The sequence below is a fragment of the Macaca fascicularis genome, chromosome 1 (genome assembly GCF_037993035.2).
Source record: "Macaca fascicularis isolate 582-1 chromosome 1, T2T-MFA8v1.1".
NCBI classification, from domain to species: Eukaryota; Metazoa; Chordata; class Mammalia; order Primates; family Cercopithecidae; genus Macaca; species Macaca fascicularis.
Genome location: NC_088375.1, coordinates 226,363,650 through 226,384,102, shown reverse-complemented (window position 1 = coordinate 226,384,102; position 20,453 = coordinate 226,363,650). Strand labels below are relative to the sequence as shown.

The window sequence follows — 20,453 nt, the reverse complement described above, 5'->3', positions numbered from 1 at the left end:
AAAAAGAAAAAAAAATTTTTTAAAAGAATGAAAAAAAGTCATGTTATGGTACAAATAATTCCCAATACATATATCAAAGGACTTCTACCTGAAATATTAAAAAAAAAAAAAAAATCCTTAAAGAAAAAAAATTTTTTGAAAGAACGAAAAAAAGTCATGGTATAGGACAAATAATTCCCAATACATAGATCAAAGGACTTCTACCTGAAATATTAACAAAAAATCCTTATAACTAAATCATAAAACAAAATTTTTTAAGTAAACAAATTATTTGAACAGATGCTTCACAAAAAAAGATAAACAAATGGGCAATAAAACATGAAAAGATGCTCAACCCTATTAAATTAGGAAATTCCAATAAAACTTCAATAAGATACCCCACTACACATCCATTAAAATAGATAAAATTAAAAAAAAATAACTGACAATAGCAAGTCTTGGTGAAGATGCTAAAGAGGTAAAATTATAACACACTACTGATGGGAATCTAAATTGGAACCACTTTAGAAACCTGTAGGCTGGGCGCCGTGGCTCATGCCTGTAATCCCAGCACTTTGGGAGGCCGAGGCGGGCAGATCACAAGTTCAAGAGATCCAGACCATCCTGGCCAACATGGTGAAACTCCGTCTCTACGAAAAATACAAAAAAATTAGCTGGGAGTGGTGGCGCGTGCCTGTAGTTCCAGCTACTCAGGAGGCTGAGGCAGGAGAATTGCTTAAACCTGGAAGGAGGAGGTTGCAGCGAGCCCAGATCGCACCACTGCTCTCCAGCCTGGGCAACAGAGCAAGACTCCATCTCCAAAAAAAAAGAAAAAAAAGAAACCAGTTTGACAGTTTCTGAGAGAGCTTCCTACATACAAATAATCCTGCCACAGCAAGTATTTACCTGAGAGAACTGAAGATAAATGCCAACATAAAGACTCATATAACAATGTTGAAAAAACTTTGCTTTATAATGGCCAAAAGTTTATAAACAACTAGAATAGCCACCACCAGGTTAAAGAATATGAAAAAATTGTGAATATGCATATCCATACAAGGAAATACTTATCAATAACACGGGAATGAACCATCGATACATGAAACAACACAGATGGCTCTCAAAATCCTTATGCTGAAAGAAGTCATACAATATGATTCCATTCCTGTAACATTCCGCGAAATGCAAACTACTCTAAAAGGATTTAAAAAAAAAAACAAAAAACCATTGAAAACACGATGCATCAATGGTTATCTGAGGCTGGAAGCCGAAAATGATAATAAGACGCCATGAGGCAACTTTTGGGGGTATTGGAAATGTTTTGTATCTTGACCTTCATAGTAGTTTCACAGGTTTATGTATCTGAAAAAAACCCTCAAATTTTTGACTTTGAAACAGAGCAGTTTATTATACATAAATCTTACCTTAATAAGTTGTTTCAAAAATTACACACTAGAAATCTTTTTTTTTTTTTTTTTTTTTTTTTTTTTGTTGAGACGGAGTCTCACTCTGTCGCCCAGGCTGGAGTGCTGTGGCTGGATCTCAGCTCACTGCAGGTTCCACCTCCTGGGTTCATGCCATTCCCCTGCCTCAGCCTCCTGAGTAGCTGGGACTACAGGCGCCTGCCACCACGCCTGGCTAATTTTTTTTTTTTTTTTGTACTTTTTTAGTATAGACAGGGTTTCACCGTGTTAGCCAGGATGGTCTTGATCTCCTGACCTCGTGATCTGCCCACCTCAGCCTCCCAAAGTGCTGGGATTATAGACGTGAACCACCATGCCTGGCCGAAATCTCTTTTGTTAATAATGAAGAAAAAACAGAATCAAAATAAGTAATCTTAGAGCTTAGATTCAAAAGTAGGTCCATATAATTGTCATAAAGAACTGATACCTCTGGGCAACATCGAGAGACATCATCTCTACAAGTAAAAATAACCAGCTGGGCTAGGCGCGGTGGTTCACACCTGTAATCCCAGAACTTTGGGAGGCCAAGGCAGGCAGATCACCTGAGGTCGGGAGTTCGAGACCAGCTTGACCAACATGGCAAAACCCTATCTCTACTAAAAACACAAAATTTGCCAGGTTTGGTGGCGCATGCCTGTAATCCCAGCTACTCGGAAGGCTGAGGCAGGAGAATCACTGGAACCCGGAAGGTTGCAGTGAGTGGAGATCGCACCATTGCACTCCAGCCTGGACAACAAGAGCGAAACTCCGTCTCAAAACAAAAACAAAAACAAAAAACAAAACAAAACAAAAAACAGCTGGGCATGGTGGCGCACACCTGTGGTACCAGCTACTCTGGAGGCTGAGGTAGGAGTATTGCTTGAGCCCAGGAGGTCAAGGCTGCAGTGAGCCGTGATCCACTACTGCACTCCAGCCTGGGCAACAGAGCAAGATCCTGTCTCAAAAAAACAAACAAAAAAGAACTGACAGCTCAAAAATTTTCTACAGCAATTGCAGTTTTAAAAATGAAATGATTTATTTCAATGTACTCATATTTAAATACTCCTACTGGATGTTCAACACACTTTAATGTGGCCATATAGCCTATTTCATTTAATTTCTATATTGCCCTAGGAAGCAGGAAATATATACTAATTATTCACAGGTTTCTTCTAAACTGATAAATGCCTAACCTTGTTTTAAATCTATGCTATACTCTAAGAAAACAATAAATGCTTCCTATATAACAATGTATATATCTTTTTAACTTATTACTTAACACAGCTCAAATCTTCTATTACTCTAGGGAAGTAAAAATCCCAGTAACTTCTCTCACATGATATTTTCATTCACTTCACTTTTCATTAGGAAGACACCTGCAACTAAAGTTTTCAGAGTCAGTTCAACAGTGAAGTACAAAAATTAAAACAGCACATAACTTTTCAATTCATCACAAAATATGTACACATAACCTAAGACACCTGAGCCATGTCAGGCTAGAGAGTTTCAGTGTCAAAAAATAAAAAATTGTACAACAAAAAAATCTCTGGGAGTGCTAATAAAACCTTCAGAAGGAGCTTGTCACAAAGAACCATGGGCAAAAGTAGCCAAAATGATTTCTATACTGAAGTATGGTCTACAGAATTCTTAGAGAGTTTGGAACAAAAAGGGAAATAAATCATATACATTCAAGAAAGTGCCAAAAATAGACATTTAATTAAATATGGCAAAATCTTCATTATTTAAAATCCAACTGACAGCACAGTTATGAAAGCAGAATTTTTTTCACACAGCTTTTATACAGAGAACAACAGGCCAGACATAGTGGACCATGCCTGTAATCCTAGCACTTTGGGAGTCTGAGACAGGAGGATCATTTGAGACCGGGAGTTCGAAATCAACCGTGGCAACACAGTGAGACCGTGTCTCTACAAAAAAATAAAACTTAAAAAAAGGCCAGGTGCAGTGACACACAACTGTAATCTCAGCACTTTGGGAGTCCGAGGCAGGAGGATCACTGGAGCCCAGGAGTCCAAGACCAGCCTGGGCAATATAGTGAGATCTCATCTTAACAATATTCTTTTAAAAAATTAGTCAAGCACGATGGTGGGTGCCTATAATACCAGCTACAGCTCTTGGGAAGCTGAGGTGGGAGAAAAGCTTGAGCCTGGGCGGTGAGGCTGCAGTCAGCCAAGACTGTGTCACTGTACTCCAGACTGGGCAACAGAGCAAGATGGTCTCAAAGACAAACAAACAAAAATTGGCCGAGTGTGGTGGCACATGCCTGTAATCCCAGCTACAGCTACTCAGGAAGCTGAAGGGGGAGGATCGCTTGCGCCTGGGAGGTCAAGGCTGCAGTGAGCTGTGATTGTGCCACTGCACTCCAGCCTGGGTGACACAGCGAGACTTTGTCTCAAGAAAAAACAATAGGCCGGGCGCGGTGGCTCAAGCCTGTAATCCCAGCACTTTGGGAGGCCGAGACGGGCGGATCACGAGGTCAGGAGATCAAGACCATCCTGGCTAACACGGTGAAACCCCGTCTCTACTAAAAAATACAAAAAACTAGCCAGGCGAGGTGGCGGGCGCCTGTAGTCCCAGCTACTCGGGAAGCTGAGGCAGGAGAATGGCGGGAACCCGGGAGGCGGAGCTTGTAGTGAGCTGAGATCCGGCCACTGCACTCCAGCCTGGGCGACAGAGCGAGACTCCGTCTCAAAAAAAAAAAAAGAAAAAACAGTAACGAACAACAACAACAACAGAAAAAAGTTCATATCAAGGGCTTTCTCTTTGTACATACACTTTTAAGGTATTCTGAATTCACAAACATTCATATCTAACCTACCACAGCCTCTACTGGCTGTAGTATCATCAACCTCTGAGTTTCAGTTTTCTCATCTGTAAAATAATCTCAAAGGCCCCTTCTGGCTCAATCATATGCTCAAAATAAAGATTCTGTATTTAAAGCTAACAAACAAAAAAATCCCCACAACTATCCTATCAAATCAGTGAGAATGTACACAAACACAGTATTTATGACAATGTAAAAAAACATTCTCTTATTTAGAGAATGGTGTATCCCTAGCAAAACCACTCAAATGTTATATCATACTCAAGAAACCTAATCATACTAGGAATAAAAATCAGCCATATCATGCAGATATCTACATGTTTCCTCAAAAGCAAGCTGTGTAGTAGAAACTGTAGTAAAAAGATCTCTAAATCAGGAATGGGATTACTTTCTTCCCTCTGTTAGGAGCTTCTGGGATTGTCGGTATTTAAGTTATCTGGCCGCCTTGGATTCTTATCTATTCAGAGACTGGGACAGATGATCTCCAAAGTCTCTTCCAACTATAGTGACCTCTCAAGAAAAAAAAAAAAGAAAGAACAAAGGGGTGCTTAAATGACATTTGGTTAATCATCAGAAGAGGTGCTCAGCCTCATACTCAACAGCCTACATACACATACGGAACCATGCAGACTATCAATATACCAGAAATTGATTCCATAAATATCATTACCTCTTCAGATTTAATGGTTTCACATTAGTAACGAGAGAGAGGAATTATTTCATGTAACTTTAAAATACATTCATATTCCTATACAGCCCCATGGGATATAGCCTAAGGCCAAAATAAAGTCTAAAAACAACAACAAATAAAGAGAACGAAAGACAACTGGTTTCAGTAATCATATTGTTTGCAGCAGTGTGCTGTTATTTGAGCTGCTGTGTGTTTATAACGGGATTAAAGCAGATGAGTAATGATGATGGTATGTCACGCAACTAACTCAGTAACATTAGCCTCATTTATTTCATTTTACTTTTAATTTCTTAGAAATTATTCTTGTAAAACATTTCATAGTCATGTAAAATATTAACACGTTCTGAAGTATATTTTATAAAAAACAAGTTTATGCAAAAAAGTTTAGCTTCTTCCCATCCCTCCATGTGCTTTAAAATAAATACATTGTCTCAGAAACAGTGAAGTACAAAAGCACAGCTTTTAGATTCCAATCTTGGGGGTTGACCTTAAATTGTGACTTAATCTCTCTCAACTTATTTCCTTATGTCTAAAAAGGTCATAATAGAACCTAGAGGCCGGGCGCGGTGGCTCACGCCTGTAATCCCAGCACTTTGGGAGGCCGAGGGGGCGGATCATGAGGTGAGGAGATCAAGACCATCCTGGCTAACATGGTGAAACCCCGTCTCTTCCAAAAATACAAAAAATTAGCCAGGCATGGTGGGCGCCTGTAGTCCCAGCTACTCGGAAGGCTGAGGCAGGAGAATGGCGGGAGCCCGGGAAGCGGAGCTTGCAGTGAGCCAAGATCACGCCACTGCACTCCAGCCTGGGCGACAGAGCGAGACTCCATCACAAAAAATACAAAAAATAAAAAATAAAATAAAAATAGAACCTAGAGGGGGTTGTGAGGATTAAGCAAGATCTTCTATGCACAGTACTTGGCTTTGTGAAGCCGCAGTGAAGTATCAGGTACTATTATTAGGATCTCATTTGAGAATCATCTCAAACCTGTAGCACAGACACAGATTAGGAAATTAACCTGGAGGTGCCACATCACAGGCCTGGAGCCCCCAAGGCACCCAACAGCCAAGACCACAACTCACTCCTGAGTCTGCAGGCGACTTCACGCTCCGCACTCACCACACATTCCCTACAGCCAGTTCAGGGGAAAAAGAAGTGTCTTCCCACTCAGGATGACTTCAAAAGACTTACTGTGTTCAGCGCATTCAGAGTGGTGTCATCCCGAGAGGCTGCGACACAGCCGTCTTCTGTAGAGCCTCCATCACACATCCCTGCAAATGCCGCCATGCTCCTTCAGAAGAAAAGGTTTTTCCTTCATTAGTACATAGCAATATAAGGACAGAGACTTAGACCTTCAATTTTCAGGGGACATTTCCAGCCCAGAACAAATTCCATTACTACATGCATGATGAACCAGTTCCCAGCCCTGCCTCTGCTCGTGTTTAAAAATAAATTTTTTTTTTTTTGAGATGGAATCTCACTTTGTTGCCCAGGCTGGAGTGCAGTGGCGCAATCTCGGCTCACTGCAACCTCCACCTCCAGGGTTCAAGGGATTCTCCCGCCTCAGCTTCCCGAGTAGCTGAGATTACAGGAACGCCACCATGCCCAACTACTTTTTGTATTTTTAGTAGAGACAAGGTTTCACAGTGTTGGTCAGGCTGGTCTCAAACTCCTGACCTCAGGTGATCCGCTCGCCTCGGCCTCTCAAAGTGCTGGGATTACAGGCGTGAGCCATCACACCCAGACCAAAAATAAATTTAAGTTCCTCTTCACTCACAGAGAAATACATATGTTACTTTTAGTCAGATCCATTTGTATTGTTTCTTCTCATGCTTTATCAGTACTAAGATTTTAGATTTGAGAGCATGAAGAATCTAAATCTATGAGCCACAATATTTCAGTAGATGACAATCTTCTGAAAGAAAAGTCTCCAGAAAACACGTGAAATTAAGTCACCTAAAATTTTACTTAATTCCTCTCATTCTGCATATCAACTACCTTTAAGTGAATTAAAAGTAAAAAATCATGGCTGGGTGTGATGGCTCATGCTTGTAATCCCAGCACTCTGGGAACCTGACATGGAAGGACTGCTTGAGGTCAGAGAGTTCAAAATCAGCCCTCACAACAGAGAGACCCCATCTCTACAAAAACTTTAAAAAATATATTAGCCAGGTATGGTGGTGCATGTCTGTAGTCCTAGCTACTGGGGAGGACGAGGTGGGAGGATCACTTGAGCCCAGGAGGTTAAGGCTGTAAGGAGTTGTGATTACACCACTGCACTCCAGCATGAGATCCTATCTTCAAAAAAAAAAAAAAAAAAAAAAAAGGTGAAAAACCAGAGATAAAACCTCTTAGTCATTCACTCCACTTACACATTCTCATCTCTACTGAATGCCACCATGCACAACACCATTGACTAGAAAACAGCCAGGTAACTGGGGCAACACAGCAAGGACCTCCATCTCAACAACAACAACAACAGAAAATTAAAAATAGCCAGGTATGGTGGCATGTGTCTATAATCCCAGCTACTCAGGAGGCTGAGGCAGGAGGATCACTTGAGCTCAGGAGGTTAAGGCTGTTGTGAGCTATAATTGTGCCACTGTACTCCAGCCTGGGTGACAGAGCAAGACCCTATTTCAAAAAAACAAAACAAGTAACAACCGAAAAAAAAAAGAAAAGAAAAAAAAAAAAAGAAACCCACAAACCCAGCCAGGGCTAGAATTCGGATGCCCTAATCCTTGCTTTCGTGTTTTTGTTGTCATTGCATGCTACTGATGCTGCCAAGACCAGAATCACTACATATAAAGTCTGCCTGCCTGCTCTGTGATGTGTGAGGAGCAAATTCACACTTGTCTCTGCATCTGAGGCATTTGTATGTTCTATGCAACTTCTACGAGGTGATCACAGGTAAACGTTCTCATGTAGGCAAGACACAAAAATGTCAACTTCAGGACAGGCACTAATGAACAGCCACAAAGTAGAGAGAGAACATGAAATCTGTAGTGGGTTTTGTTTTTGTTTTACATTTTACTTGAAGGTCCAGGATGCAAGGGCAGAACGTGTCAGCTTGTTATATAGCTATACGTGTGCCATGGTGCGCTGCTGCACCTATCAACCCGTCATCTAGGTTGTAAGCCCTGAATGCATTAGCTATTTGTCCTAATGCTCTCCCTCCCCTCATCCCCACCCCCCGGTAGTGGGGTTTTAAGATGAGCTGAATGACTCAAGTACTCAACTGGATTGAGAGGTTTTGATAACTCTATGTATGGCCTAAGCTGTTTTCATCTTGAAAAGTTCCAAAATTTGATGTGGGGCAAACATCAAGAAGAAAAACATTACTTCATCATGAAAAAAATTATTCTCTGGTAAGAAGAACCAGGGTCCTGATTACAGAGGGTGTAACCAAACTTAAAGTCAGAGAATGCCCAATATAGAAATAAAATCTCAGGGGAAAGGCAAAGTTTACTGCCTATACAGTTCAGATGGTCTAATTCAGAAAGCACGATGGGGGTAGATTCCTATTACCTTGCTGCCCTCAAGTACATAAGGAGGTCACAGTCGTTAACTCCAGGCATCCAGACCAGTTCCTCATGTTGGGTCACTGTATCACCATCTGGAGAAGGAAATGGTTGCAGATCTGGAAGTTTGGCCTGTAAGACAGGGATGAGTAAGTCACAATCAAGAAGCATGTATTAATCATAAAGAGCTATCTCAATAAACAGTCTTTAGGAACAGATACAATGTTTTACTAAGCCTCTTTCCTTGGATGGCAGAAAAATAACAACAAAACCATGAGTCATTTAAACTGCCTATTTCACATGTCAGGATCATTTCACCATAGATTTCACAATAGACTGTTTAATATCTGCTTAACAGTGTCAGAGCAAACCAGTGCCAGCATGATACCAAGAGTAAAACAGAAGCAGACACATATGCATAAAATAAATAAACAAAAAAAACCAAAATAATGTCTTTACACGGTAACAGCTATTGATAAAGAAGGGAAACGCACGTACATTTCCAATATAACAAGCTGACAAAAAAGACATATGCAAATAATGATATCTCACCTAAGGATATTTGCTAAAAAATTAAGTGAGCTATCCTATCAGAAAAGTGTTACTCTTAAGACACGCAAGAGCAATATAAGTCATGGTCAATACCAAAAAATGATGAGTATTAAAGTTAACATTAAAATACATAGTTGAGGCCAGGCCCGGTGGCTCAGGCCTGTAATCCCAGCACTTTGGGAGGCTGAAGTGGGTGGATCACAAGGTCAGGAGTTCAAGACCAGCCTGGCCAAGATGCTGGAACCCTGTCTCTACTAAAAATACAAAAAGTAGCCAAGCATGGTGGCAGGTGCCTGTAATCCAAGCTACTTGGGAGGCTGAGGTAGAGAACTGCTTAAACCCGGGAGGCGGAGGTTGCAGTGAGCTGAGATTGCACCGCTGCACTCCAGCCTGGGAGAGAGTGAAATTCCATCTCAAAAATAAAATAAAGTAAAATTAAATTAAATTAAAAAAAAAAAAAATATATATATATATATATATATATATATATACAGTTGAGGCTGGGCACAGTGGCTCATGCCTACAATCCCAGCACTTTGGGAGGCTGAGGAGGGTGGATCACCTGAGGTCAGGAGTTGAAAACCAGCCTGGCCAACATGATAAAACCCCATTGCTACTAATAACACAAAAATTAGTCAGGTGTGGTGGTACGCGCCTGTAGTCCCAGCTACTTGAGAGGCTGAGGCAGGATAATCGCTTGAACCTGGGAGGCAGTGCTTGCAATGAGCCAAGACTGTGCCACTGCACTCCAGCCTAGGTGACAGAGCAAGACTCCCTCTTAAAAAAAAAAAAAAAAAAAATTATGTGTGGGGGGGTATGTGAGTGTAGTTGAATTGACCTGTGGTGACAGAAATCAGGGCAGTGACTTCTTTACAGAAAAAGGAATTGCTTGTGAAGGAACAGGAAGGACCTTTCTGGGATGACAGAAATGTTCTGTGCCTTGATACGAATCATCAGGGCAGACTGAAAAGCACACATAAGATTCAAACAATTCGCTGTACATAGAGTATACCTCGATAAAAAGAATTTTTAAAAATATTTGAGCAACAGTGCTCCCCAAAAAGACTCTAAGTCATCAGATTCAAATACCCGTGGCATTTTCTCAACCATACTCTGCTGGGACAGAGCAAGAGCAAGCAGGTGCCATGACCACCATAAACAGCAGAGACCTGTGAAAAGTCAGACATTTGCAAGATACTCATGTTCTCATCCTGTCAAATGATGAACATGGGCACATCAGTCTGATAAAGCTCCATGGTACACAAAGCCTGGGCAAAAAATTTAAGTGAATGCAGCAGGTTGAAGATAAGCCAGCAACATCCAATAGAAATAAAGTAAGAATTACATATTTAATTTTAAATATTCTAGTAGTCACGTTAAACAAAATGCCATATCCCAATCTGGACTTCCAAGTGCTGAACAGCTATGTGTGGCAGTGACTCCCCACCTGGACGTGCAGGTGTTAAGTACTCAAGAGTGAAGTGGACCACAGTGAAATGGAGATAGAACTGCCCCATCCAGGGAATGCTGTCACACAGGAATGGGAACCAGTGTGTGTACATCCTCCATCTTTTTCCAAATTCCAGAAATCTTCACTTTTATGTAAAAGCTTGTGGTTTTAAATGTCGGTTATTCAAGTTTTTGAGGCAACTGCATAGCAAAACACCATGTGGCTCTCAGGCTAGCCATGAGCACCCACACAGCTTTACAGGCTGTCTTCCAGGCCTCTACATGTGTATCAAGCTGACTTTCTCCAAGCAAGGATGTTCTTCTTTGGTTAAGTATTGACTTCTATAACATCAAACTGAGTGTCACAATTAGTTCTGCTTAATATATAGTGAAAATAGTAGGATAAAATTAAAACACAATGGGCCTGGCGCGGTGGCTCACGTCTGTAATCCCAGCACTTTGGGAGGCTGAGGCGGGCGAGTCATCTGAGGTAAGGAGTTCCACACCAGCCGACCAACACGGTGATACCCCGTCTCTATTAAAAATACGAAAATTAGCCAGGCATGATGGCGCACACCTATAGTGCCAGCTACTTGGGAGGCTGAGGTAGGAGAATCGCTTGAAACCTGAAACCTGGGAGGTGGAGGCTCCAGTGAGCTGAGATTGCACCACTGCACTCCAGCCTGGCTGACAGAGCAAGACTCTGTCTCAAAATAATAATAATAATAATAATAATAATAATAATAATACCACAACAAATGTTGGAATCAAAAGGTCTTTGACACTACTACTGAGCTCCGCTTCCCCAGCACCAAGTACAGTACTGGGCACAGCAGTTCTCTAATGTCCATTAAATTACTCAAAAAGTACTATTACCGTGAGCAGGACCAAGCTCCCTCTCCATCCTCGAGAAAAATGGACTACATTGACAGTTTACAGAAAAAGAAACAAAAATGTCTCTTAATCATAAGAACTGATGAGTCAACCTCACTGACAACAGAAATGCAAATTAATGGCACATATTCAATTTTGCATCTGTTATACTGACTTAACTCCAAATGTTTGACAATACATAAAGCCATGAAAAAAATTAGCACTCATATTAGTTGCTAGTATCAACACAAACCAATACAATCTCCATGGAGGGGAATGTGGCAACACCCTCAAAATTATATATGCACTTGTCCTCTAAGTCAGCCATCCCTTCTAGGGATATAGCCCCAAGATACACTGGCAAAAACATCAAAATCCATATGCACAGGCTATTCACTGCAGCATTACATGTAATGGCAAATGACTGGACAATCAACTCATATGCCTATTAATAGGGATTAGATGAATAAACTGCTACATTCATACATGGAGTTCTATGAAACAGTATTACAGAAGGGAATGAGAAGGAGCTCTATATACTGCTATGAGGAGAACACAAGAATATCTTGTTAAAAGAAAGGTGGCAAAAAGGATGTATATTATGTTATTATTTATCTAAGAAGGAGCAGAGGGAATGAAAACAAGAAGCTTAAATAATAATAATCTCATTAAAACTGTAAACCAAATGGAAAGAAATGCAACAATTCAGCTGGTTCTACTCTAGGAACTGTTTCAAGTAACTCTAAGATATATTAATTTGCTTTTACAGCCCTGGCAGGATATACAAAACAAAATGCAATACTAAACTGTTTTCAATAAGCATATTGTTTGTAGCAGTGTGATTATTGTTATTCTAGGCTTTTATATGTATATTATGGAATTGAAGCAAATAAGCAATTTTGTTGGTGTCATTAAAAAATAGGATTTGAGTCACGGGAAAATGATAAAGATAGAGATAAAAGAAGGACAGAATTAGTATAAAGGCCATATAAAAATATGAATTTGAATTGGATATATCAGTATAAATTTATAATGTATTTTATCTTTAAGAAAGTAGGAAAATAAAACACCTATTTCCTATTCTGTCTACAGAAAAGGCCTCGAAATAGCAACCAACCCAGTAAGAATGAATACCCCAGCACCCAGTATATAAATACCACTTCCCACTACAACAAAAGAGGGCTCTTCTGAGACAAGTTTAATTCCAGATCTAGGGAATACAATGTATAAGGTGAGGCAGTAAAATCATGTCTTACCAGAGAAAAAGGATTAAATGAAAAGGACAAAAACTACTGGGATTAAGTGAAAAGGACAAATACAGCAGGAACGTTAATCAGTTCATTATAGATTAAAAAATAATCTTAAATCCACTGGTAGTCATTGAAAGATAAAGGTGAAGTTTCATTTTATTTGTACAATGAATAAATGGATGGTAGAATTAGAATATCACTGTTTTGAAATCCCTAATAAAATAATGGATCTAAGAAACAATCAGTGGCAGCCAGGGATGGTGGCTCATGCCTGTAATCCCAGCACTTTGGGAAGCTGAGGCGGGTGTAATCCCAGCACTTTGGGAAGCTGAGGCGGGTGTTTCATGAGGTCAGGAGTTCGAGATCAGCCTGGCCAACATAGTGAAATCCCATCTCCACTAAAAATACAAAAAATTAGCCAGGCGTGATAACGGGCGCCTGTAATCCCAGCTACTCAGGAGGCTGAGGCAGGAGAATGGCTTGAACCCGGGAGGCGGAGGTTGTAGTGAGATGAGATTGTGCCATTGCACTCCAGCCTGGGCAACAGAGCAAGACTCTGTCTCAAAAAAAAAAAAAAAAAAGAAAGAAAGAAATGATCAGTGGCTGCTAATTACAATTAAAAAAGAGACATCTGAGCCTCCTGGCAGAAGTACATACCACCACCCAGGAAGCATTTTTCCGGAAGGCAGGGTACCAAATTAGAACGCGGCCGAACCTCTAGATTTAACTACTAATTCTCAAGTCGTGCAAAGAACAAGGTAACAAATTTAATGCAATCAGCCAAATCTAGACTATAGAATACCCTACGGGATGAAACAGCTTCTTTACCACATGCACTGGGGGACTGGGGGAAGGACCTGTGAATTAGGAGAGATTTAAGAGATGTATCGGCCGGGCGCGGTGGCTCAAGCCTGTAATCGCAGCACTTTGGGAGGCTGAGACGGGCGGATCACGAGGTCAGGAGATCGAGACCATCCTGGCTAACTCAGTGAAACCCTGTCTCTACTAAAAATACAAAAAACTAGCTGGGCGAGGTGGCGGGCGCCTGTAGTCCCAGCTACTCCGGAGGCTGAGGCAGGAGAACGGCGTAAACCCGTGAGGCAGAGCTTGCAGTGAGCTGAGATCCAGCCAGAGATGTATCAACCAACTGTAATGAATGGCTCTCATTTAGATTCTAATTTGAACTATGAAAATATAAAGAAACAGAGAAAGATACAGACGGACAATTAGGGAAATCTGGGCATAGCATACACCTGAATATTAAGATATTGCTAATTATTATATGTTGTGATATATTTGATTGTGTCCAAATCCCTTATCTTTGGAACATCTACAAGGAAAATTATGTATTGTGAGATATTTAAAATAACAGCAGGAAGAGCTGTGAGGGTGAATAAATGAAATGGGTTTGACGAGGATTTGATACTTGTGGAAGCTGAGTAATGAAGAGAAGGACTTCATTGTATTATTCTTTCCCTGCTTTTGTATATGTTAGTATAATAAAAAGGTTAATTTCCCCTAATAAAAAGGTTGCTTTTTTTTTTTTTTAAGACTGTCTGGTTCTGTCACCAGGCTGGAGTGCAATGGTTGGCTCAGTGCTGCCTCAACCGCCTAGGCTCAAGCAATCCCCCCACCTCAGTCTCCTGAGTGGCTGGGACTACAGACATGCATCACCATGCCCACTTTTTTTTTTTTTTTTTGAGACGGAGTCTCACGTTGTTGCCCAGGCTGGAGTGCAGTGGCGCGATCTCGCCTCACTGCAAGCTCCGCCTCCTCGGTTCACGCCATTCTCCCGCCTCAGCCTCCTGAGTAGCTGGGACTACAGGCGCCTGCCACCGCGCCCGGCTAATTTTTTGTATTTTTAGTAGAGACGGGGTTTCACTGTGGTCTCGATCTCCTGACCTTGTGATCCGCCCGCCTCGGCCTCCCAAAGTGCTGGGATTACAGGCTTGAGCCACCGCGCCCGGCCTCATGCCCACTTAATTTTTGTATTTTTTGTAGAGATGGGGTTTTGCCATGTTGCCCAGGCTGGTCTCAAATTCCTGAGCTGAAATGATCTGCCCACCTTGGCCTCCCAAAGTGTTGGGATTACAGGCGTGAGCCAAAAGTCAAAAACTTTAAAAACGTAAATGTTGCCAATTCCTTTTTAAAAGTTCTATTATTTTTGGTGCTCCAAGACATTTCTTTTCGAAAATGAAGCACACAGAATACATTTAAAATCTGATGTAAAATGGCTCAAGCCTGTAATCCCAGCACTTTGGGAGGCCGAGACGGGCGGATCAGGAGGTCAGCAGATCGAGACCATCCTGGCTAACACGGTGAAACCCCGTCTCTACTAAAAAATACAAAAAACTAGCTGGGCGAGGTGGCAGGCGCCTGTAGTCCCAGCTACTCGGGAGGCTGAGGCAGGAGAATGGCGTAAACCCGGGAGGCCGAGCTTGCAGTGAACTGAGATCCGGCCACTGCACTCCAGCCTGGGCGACATAGCGAGACTCTGTCTCAAAAAAAAAAAAAAAAAAAAAATCTGATGTAAAAGACCAAACATCTGATTTTAAATGGTAGTATACAAAACTCCAATCACAGTAAATTTGCTCCTTTTCCAAGAATGTAAGCATCTTTTCCTTAGGAACTACATTTTCTTTCATGGTAGGAAAAAAAAATCTATAAAAGAAAAGTCTGGTACAAAGATCTCCAGACACTGGAAACACACAGTGAGAGGGAAAAAATGGGTAGTAAAATACAGTGCAAGAGAAAGTAGGGAATAGGAGACGGAATTGAGTGGCATTAGGTGAGTACCAGGTTCCCAGATGGAAAATACAGCCCCAAGGCGGCAGTCAGGCCCACCTAATGGAACACACCAACAAAAGACTCTACTTGCACAAGCAGACATTGTCCTCCTGCAGCTTCTTTCCGTCTGTATTAGTTATAACCCCAGGTTTGGGATGAGAAGTATCTTCTATAAACTATGTGACCCTGATAGTTTTTGTGTTCACTTCACTTCTTAACTCCTTCACTTCTTAATTTCTTTCCAAGGCTCACTGCTGCCTGTATCCCATGTCTTTAGACATGACGGCCTTAGCTGTGTACTCCCCAGCATCCATTCCAACTCAAGTGCTAATCATCCTCAACTCCTTCCTCATGGTTTAGAAATAGACACATGACCCAATCCATGGCAACAATATGTGGATCTACTGGGGACATGCTGGGGAAATTTTCCTTGCTCCTAAGGGCAAAAGAAGTCCAATTCTTTCTTCCTCTCAACACTTGCTGAACTTCATTCATTGTAAGATCCACTGTTATTTTATGTGCATTGAGAAAGGATAAAATGTAGCCAATAAATTATAACCACACCACAGAATATACAATGAAGTCCAACCACAGAGAGCAAATGTGAAGGAAAAAAGTGCATCTTAGAATTAGTCGAATTGAGCTGAAGATGACGCCACCTCCATGGAGGCCACCTGGGTACAAGAGAGTCTCAGAGAAGCACAGCAGAGCCCCAGTCCTGCCTGATCAGGATGCTGTGACATGGGAGACAGAAACAGAGCCAGAGTACTGCCAGTGAAAGCATCCTAACTGACAATGAGATCAAAAGAGAATGAGCCGGGCCCAGTGGCACATGCCTTTAGTCCCAGCTACTCAGAGGCTGAGACAGGTTGGATTGTTTCAGCCCAGGAAGAGGTCAAGGCTGCAGTGAGCAGTGATCATGCCTCTGTGCTCTAGCCTTGGCAACAGAGTGAGACCCTGTCTCTAAAAAAAGTAAAAACAACAAGAAAACCCAAAAAGCTGTAGTAAATGCGACGAAATAAGAAAGGGCAACAGTGGTGACACAGCAACTCTCTGACTGAAAAGTGTCCTAACCATCTTGACTCTGCTGAAGAACAAGAGATTGTTTATTTTTATGGAGACAGTCTCAGTCTGTCGCCCAGGCTGGAGCGTAGTGTCACAATCTTGGCTCACTGCAACCTCTGCCCCCTGGGTTCAAGTGATTTCTCCTGCCTCAGCCTCCTGAGTAGCTGGGATTACAGGTGCACACCACCATGCCCAGCTAAGTTTTCTATTCTTAGTAGGGATGGAGTTTTGCCATGTTGGCCAGGCTGGTCTCAAACTCCTGATCTCAGGTGATCCACCTGCCTCAGCCTCCCAAAGTACTGGGATTACAGGCCAGAGCCACTACACCCAGCCAGGAAAAGAGATTTTAAACATCTTTTATCTTTTTTTTTTTTTTTTTTTTTTTTTTGAGACGAAGTCTTGCTCTGTTGCCCAGGCTGGAGTCCAGTGGCCACGATCTTGGCTCACTATAACTTCCGCTTCCCGGGTTCAAATGATTTTCCTGCCACAGCCTCCCAAGAAGCTGAGATTACGGGCACCTGCCACCACGCCCAGCTAATTTTTGTATTTTTAGTAGAAATGGGATTTGCTATGTTGGCCAGGCTGGTCTCGAACTCCTGACCTCAAGTGATCTGCCCGCCTCAACCTCCCAAAGTGCTGGGACTACAGGCATGAGCCATCGCGTCTGGCTTTAAAATGTTTTAAATAAAAATATGTGATCAAGTGTTCATCAATGGATGAATGGATAAACAAACTGTGATACATACATACAATGGGTCATTCAGCCTTAAAAAGGACGGAAATTCTGACACATGCTATTAACATGGATGAACAGTGAGGACATTATGCTGCGTGAAATAAATCAGGCACAAAAAGACAAAATACTGTATGATTCCACTCACATGAGGTATTTTATCAGGTAGAACAGTCAAAGACAAAGAGAGGAAGGAGAATGGTGATTGCCAATGCTGCAGAAGGAAAATGGAGTTACTGTTTCTGGGTACAGAGTTTCAGTTTTGCAAGATAGAAAGAGTTCTGGAGATAGATGACGGTGATGGCTACACAACAATATTAATGTGCTTAATTACTGAACTGTGCACTTAAAAATGGGAGATGGTAAATTTTACTTCATGTATGTATTTCATCACAATTTTTGAAATGTGGTGATCTGAGGGAAAAAAAACAAAACCTCCGTATTTATACAAAATTCCCTATAGCACTTAACAACATTCTAAGATGCTGCTCAACAGAATAAAGTGCCAGCAGAATAGTAAGAAACAAAAATCTATTAAGGAAGCTATGAAAATGAACCTCACCTGATGACTAGGACCAACACGAATCTCACCCTGGGTACTGTTCAGCCTCCTGGAACAGAAATAGAGCAGATTAAATTAGCACAATATAGTTTTGACATAAACATTCACACATTTTTTCAAAAAAAGTAATTCTCTTCAAATAAATGAGGAAAAAATGAGGAAGAATTAACGTCCCCACTACTTCTAATGTTCTGTATACATACACCACCCACCACCACACACACACCTCTAAAACCTTTTCCTTCTAAAATCCTAAGAACTGCAGCTACCTTTCATGAGAACCTTCCTATATCATCGTTCTTTTTTTGAGACAGTCTCGCTCTTGTCGCCAAGGCGGGAGTGCAAAGGCATGATCTTGGCTCATTGACACCTCCGCCTCTTGGGTTCCACTGATTCTCCTGCCTCAGTCTCCTGAGTAGCTGGGATTTCACGTGCCTACCACCATGTCCGGCTAATTTTTGTAATTTTAGCAGTAAATTCCAGTAAATTTTGTAATTTTAATAATTTGGGGTTTTGTCATGTTTGGCCAGGCTGGTCTCGAACTCCTGACCCTCAAGGGATCCACCTGCCTCAGCTTCCCAAAGTGCAGGGATTACAGGCGCGAGCCACCGCACCCAGCCCCTATACCATCATTCTTTCATGCCTCAGAGAGATGGACTTTCCTGTAGTACAATTCCAGTCACACATTTCTTCCTTTCAAAACATTTCAGGGTGTCCTACCATAAGCCTTATAAAATACAAATGAGAAAACTTATCCTAGGACACAGACTGAGCCATCCATCCATCCATCCACCCACCCATCCATCCATCCATCCACCCACCCAAGCACCCACCCATCCATCCATCCAACCAACAAATATTTAAGTACCTATTATAATCCAGGAATTGTCCTAGGTGTTGGGATAAAGCAGCAAACAGGGACAGGCACAGTGGTCCACACCTGTAATCCTAGCACTTTGGGAGGCCAAGGCGAGAGGATCGCTTGAGCTCAGAAGTTTAAAACCAGCCCGGGCAACACAAAGTGACCCCATCTCTATAAGAAAATTAAAAATTAGCTGGGCATGGTGGTGCACACCCGTAGACCCAGTTAGGAGGATCCCTTGAGCTGGGAGGTCAAGGCTGCAGTGCGCCATGTTTGCACCACAGCACTCCAGACCGGGCAACAGAGCATGACCCTGTCTATAAACAAGGCAACAAACAAAACAGTGTCAAAGAAGATGGCCCAAGAGGAGGCACATGCCCTTGTTTTTCTCTCATGGATCTGATAGCCATACCCACTATGTTTGAAATTGTTAAAAATACATTTTGGAAAGCTATTATTTCCTTTAGGGCACCTGGGTCCAGTACTTTCTTCTTTTAATCCAACCATTTTCTCACGAATAATCTTGTTTGGGCAAAGGTGGTAGTAAATGTGACAAAGGAAGAAAAAAAGAAGACAAGGAAGAAGGAGAGAAAGGGAGGAGGAAGGAAGAGGAGAAAGGGAGGAGGAAGACAAGGAGAAGATGATGAAGAAGAAGAAGAGAAAGAAGGAGAAATGTGGTGGTCCAGTCCTCAAGAATCTTACAAGCCTCCAGCTGGCGAGGCAGCATCTGCACCAAAACACCAGAACAGGCTGATGCCCGTATTAATCAACATAAGACACTTCAGAAGACACAGTACAAAAATGTGAAGGGGAGGTACCAAAATGAGGCAGGCTTCAAGAGGAGACACAGAAGGAGATAACAGGCCTAGCAGCAGGAAAAAAAAAAGAGGACTTTCCAAGTAAAAATGAAAGCATGCAGAGGTGGCAGGCTGAAAGGGAGGGGTGGTGATGGGGAAATGCTTGCATGTGGGATGACTTCATCATACAAATCATCTTCATTTCTTCATTAGGAGAATGGCATGTGGAAAAAAGAAGCTAAAAGATGGTTTGTTCTCATAGGTTTATACAGGAAATGGAAGAAGCTGTTTTAGGAGGTTCCAAAGATAAGGGATTTGGACACAATCAAATATATCACAACATATAATAATTAGCAATTTCTTAATATTCAGGTGTATGCTATGCCCAGATTTCCCTAATTGTCTGTCTGTATCTTTAGGAGGTATGTAGAGGAATCAAATCAGCCAAGTTATTTTAATCACGAGCACTTCTTTAAGAAAAACAAGCAAGCAGTCAGTGTTACCACTATTTCCCTTCCAACTTGTCCCTATTTTCTAACTAGCTGTGAGCAAAACAAGCTGCCAAAAGTTCTAAATACTTTCCAAACGCTTTCTTGCCTACAAGCAGGTCTAGCCAGAATGTATCATTTCAGAAACTTTCAGCCATAGCCCATTCAGTAACTTGTGCCTGCAGCTCAACCTTCGGGTTCTTCCAGAAGGTCTGTTACTCTAGAGTTCTCCAGTGGTTGGATATCATTTCCATACCATGGCTGCACTGTTAAGTCCTTGATAATTCCAGAAAAAACATTCCTGTTCCATTTTTATTTTATTTTGGAGATGAGGTCTTGCTATGTTGCCCAGTCTGTTCTCAAAACCCTGGGCTCAAAGGGATCCCCACCTCAGCCTCCCAAAGTGCTGGAATTATAGACACCACGACTCACCCCCCAACCCCATTTTTATTTTAATAAGCTAATTTATTGTCATACTTAGCTAAAAAAACCCAATGTGCCATGATAACGAAACAAACTCCCCAATACCCGGCTGACTAGAACTACTTATATGTCAC

At 41.7% G+C, this 20,453-nt stretch overlaps 1 protein-coding gene across 22 annotated transcripts in view; it reads right to left on the bottom strand.

The window, feature by feature from the left end:
* Positions 1 to 20,453, bottom strand: part of RERE (arginine-glutamic acid dipeptide repeats) — a 468,002-nt gene that overhangs the window by 133,273 nt on the left and 314,276 nt on the right. For 21 of the 22 annotated variants that reach the window (XR_012426448.1, XM_065534721.1, XM_065534714.1 and 18 more), the window contains 3 exons: positions 17,750 to 17,798; positions 8,486 to 8,610; positions 6,149 to 6,248 (listed from right to left, as the gene is read on the bottom strand). Coding sequence is in view for 21 of the 22 variants with exons in the window: in XM_065534721.1 (XP_065390793.1) it covers positions 6,149 to 6,248; positions 8,486 to 8,610; positions 17,750 to 17,798 (274 nt within the window). In the remaining variant the exon portion in view is untranslated. Of the gene's footprint in view, positions 1 to 6,148; positions 6,249 to 8,485; positions 8,611 to 17,749; positions 17,799 to 18,617; positions 18,783 to 20,453 lie in introns of all 22 variants that reach the window. The other variant, XM_074021234.1, reaches the window with a different exon arrangement.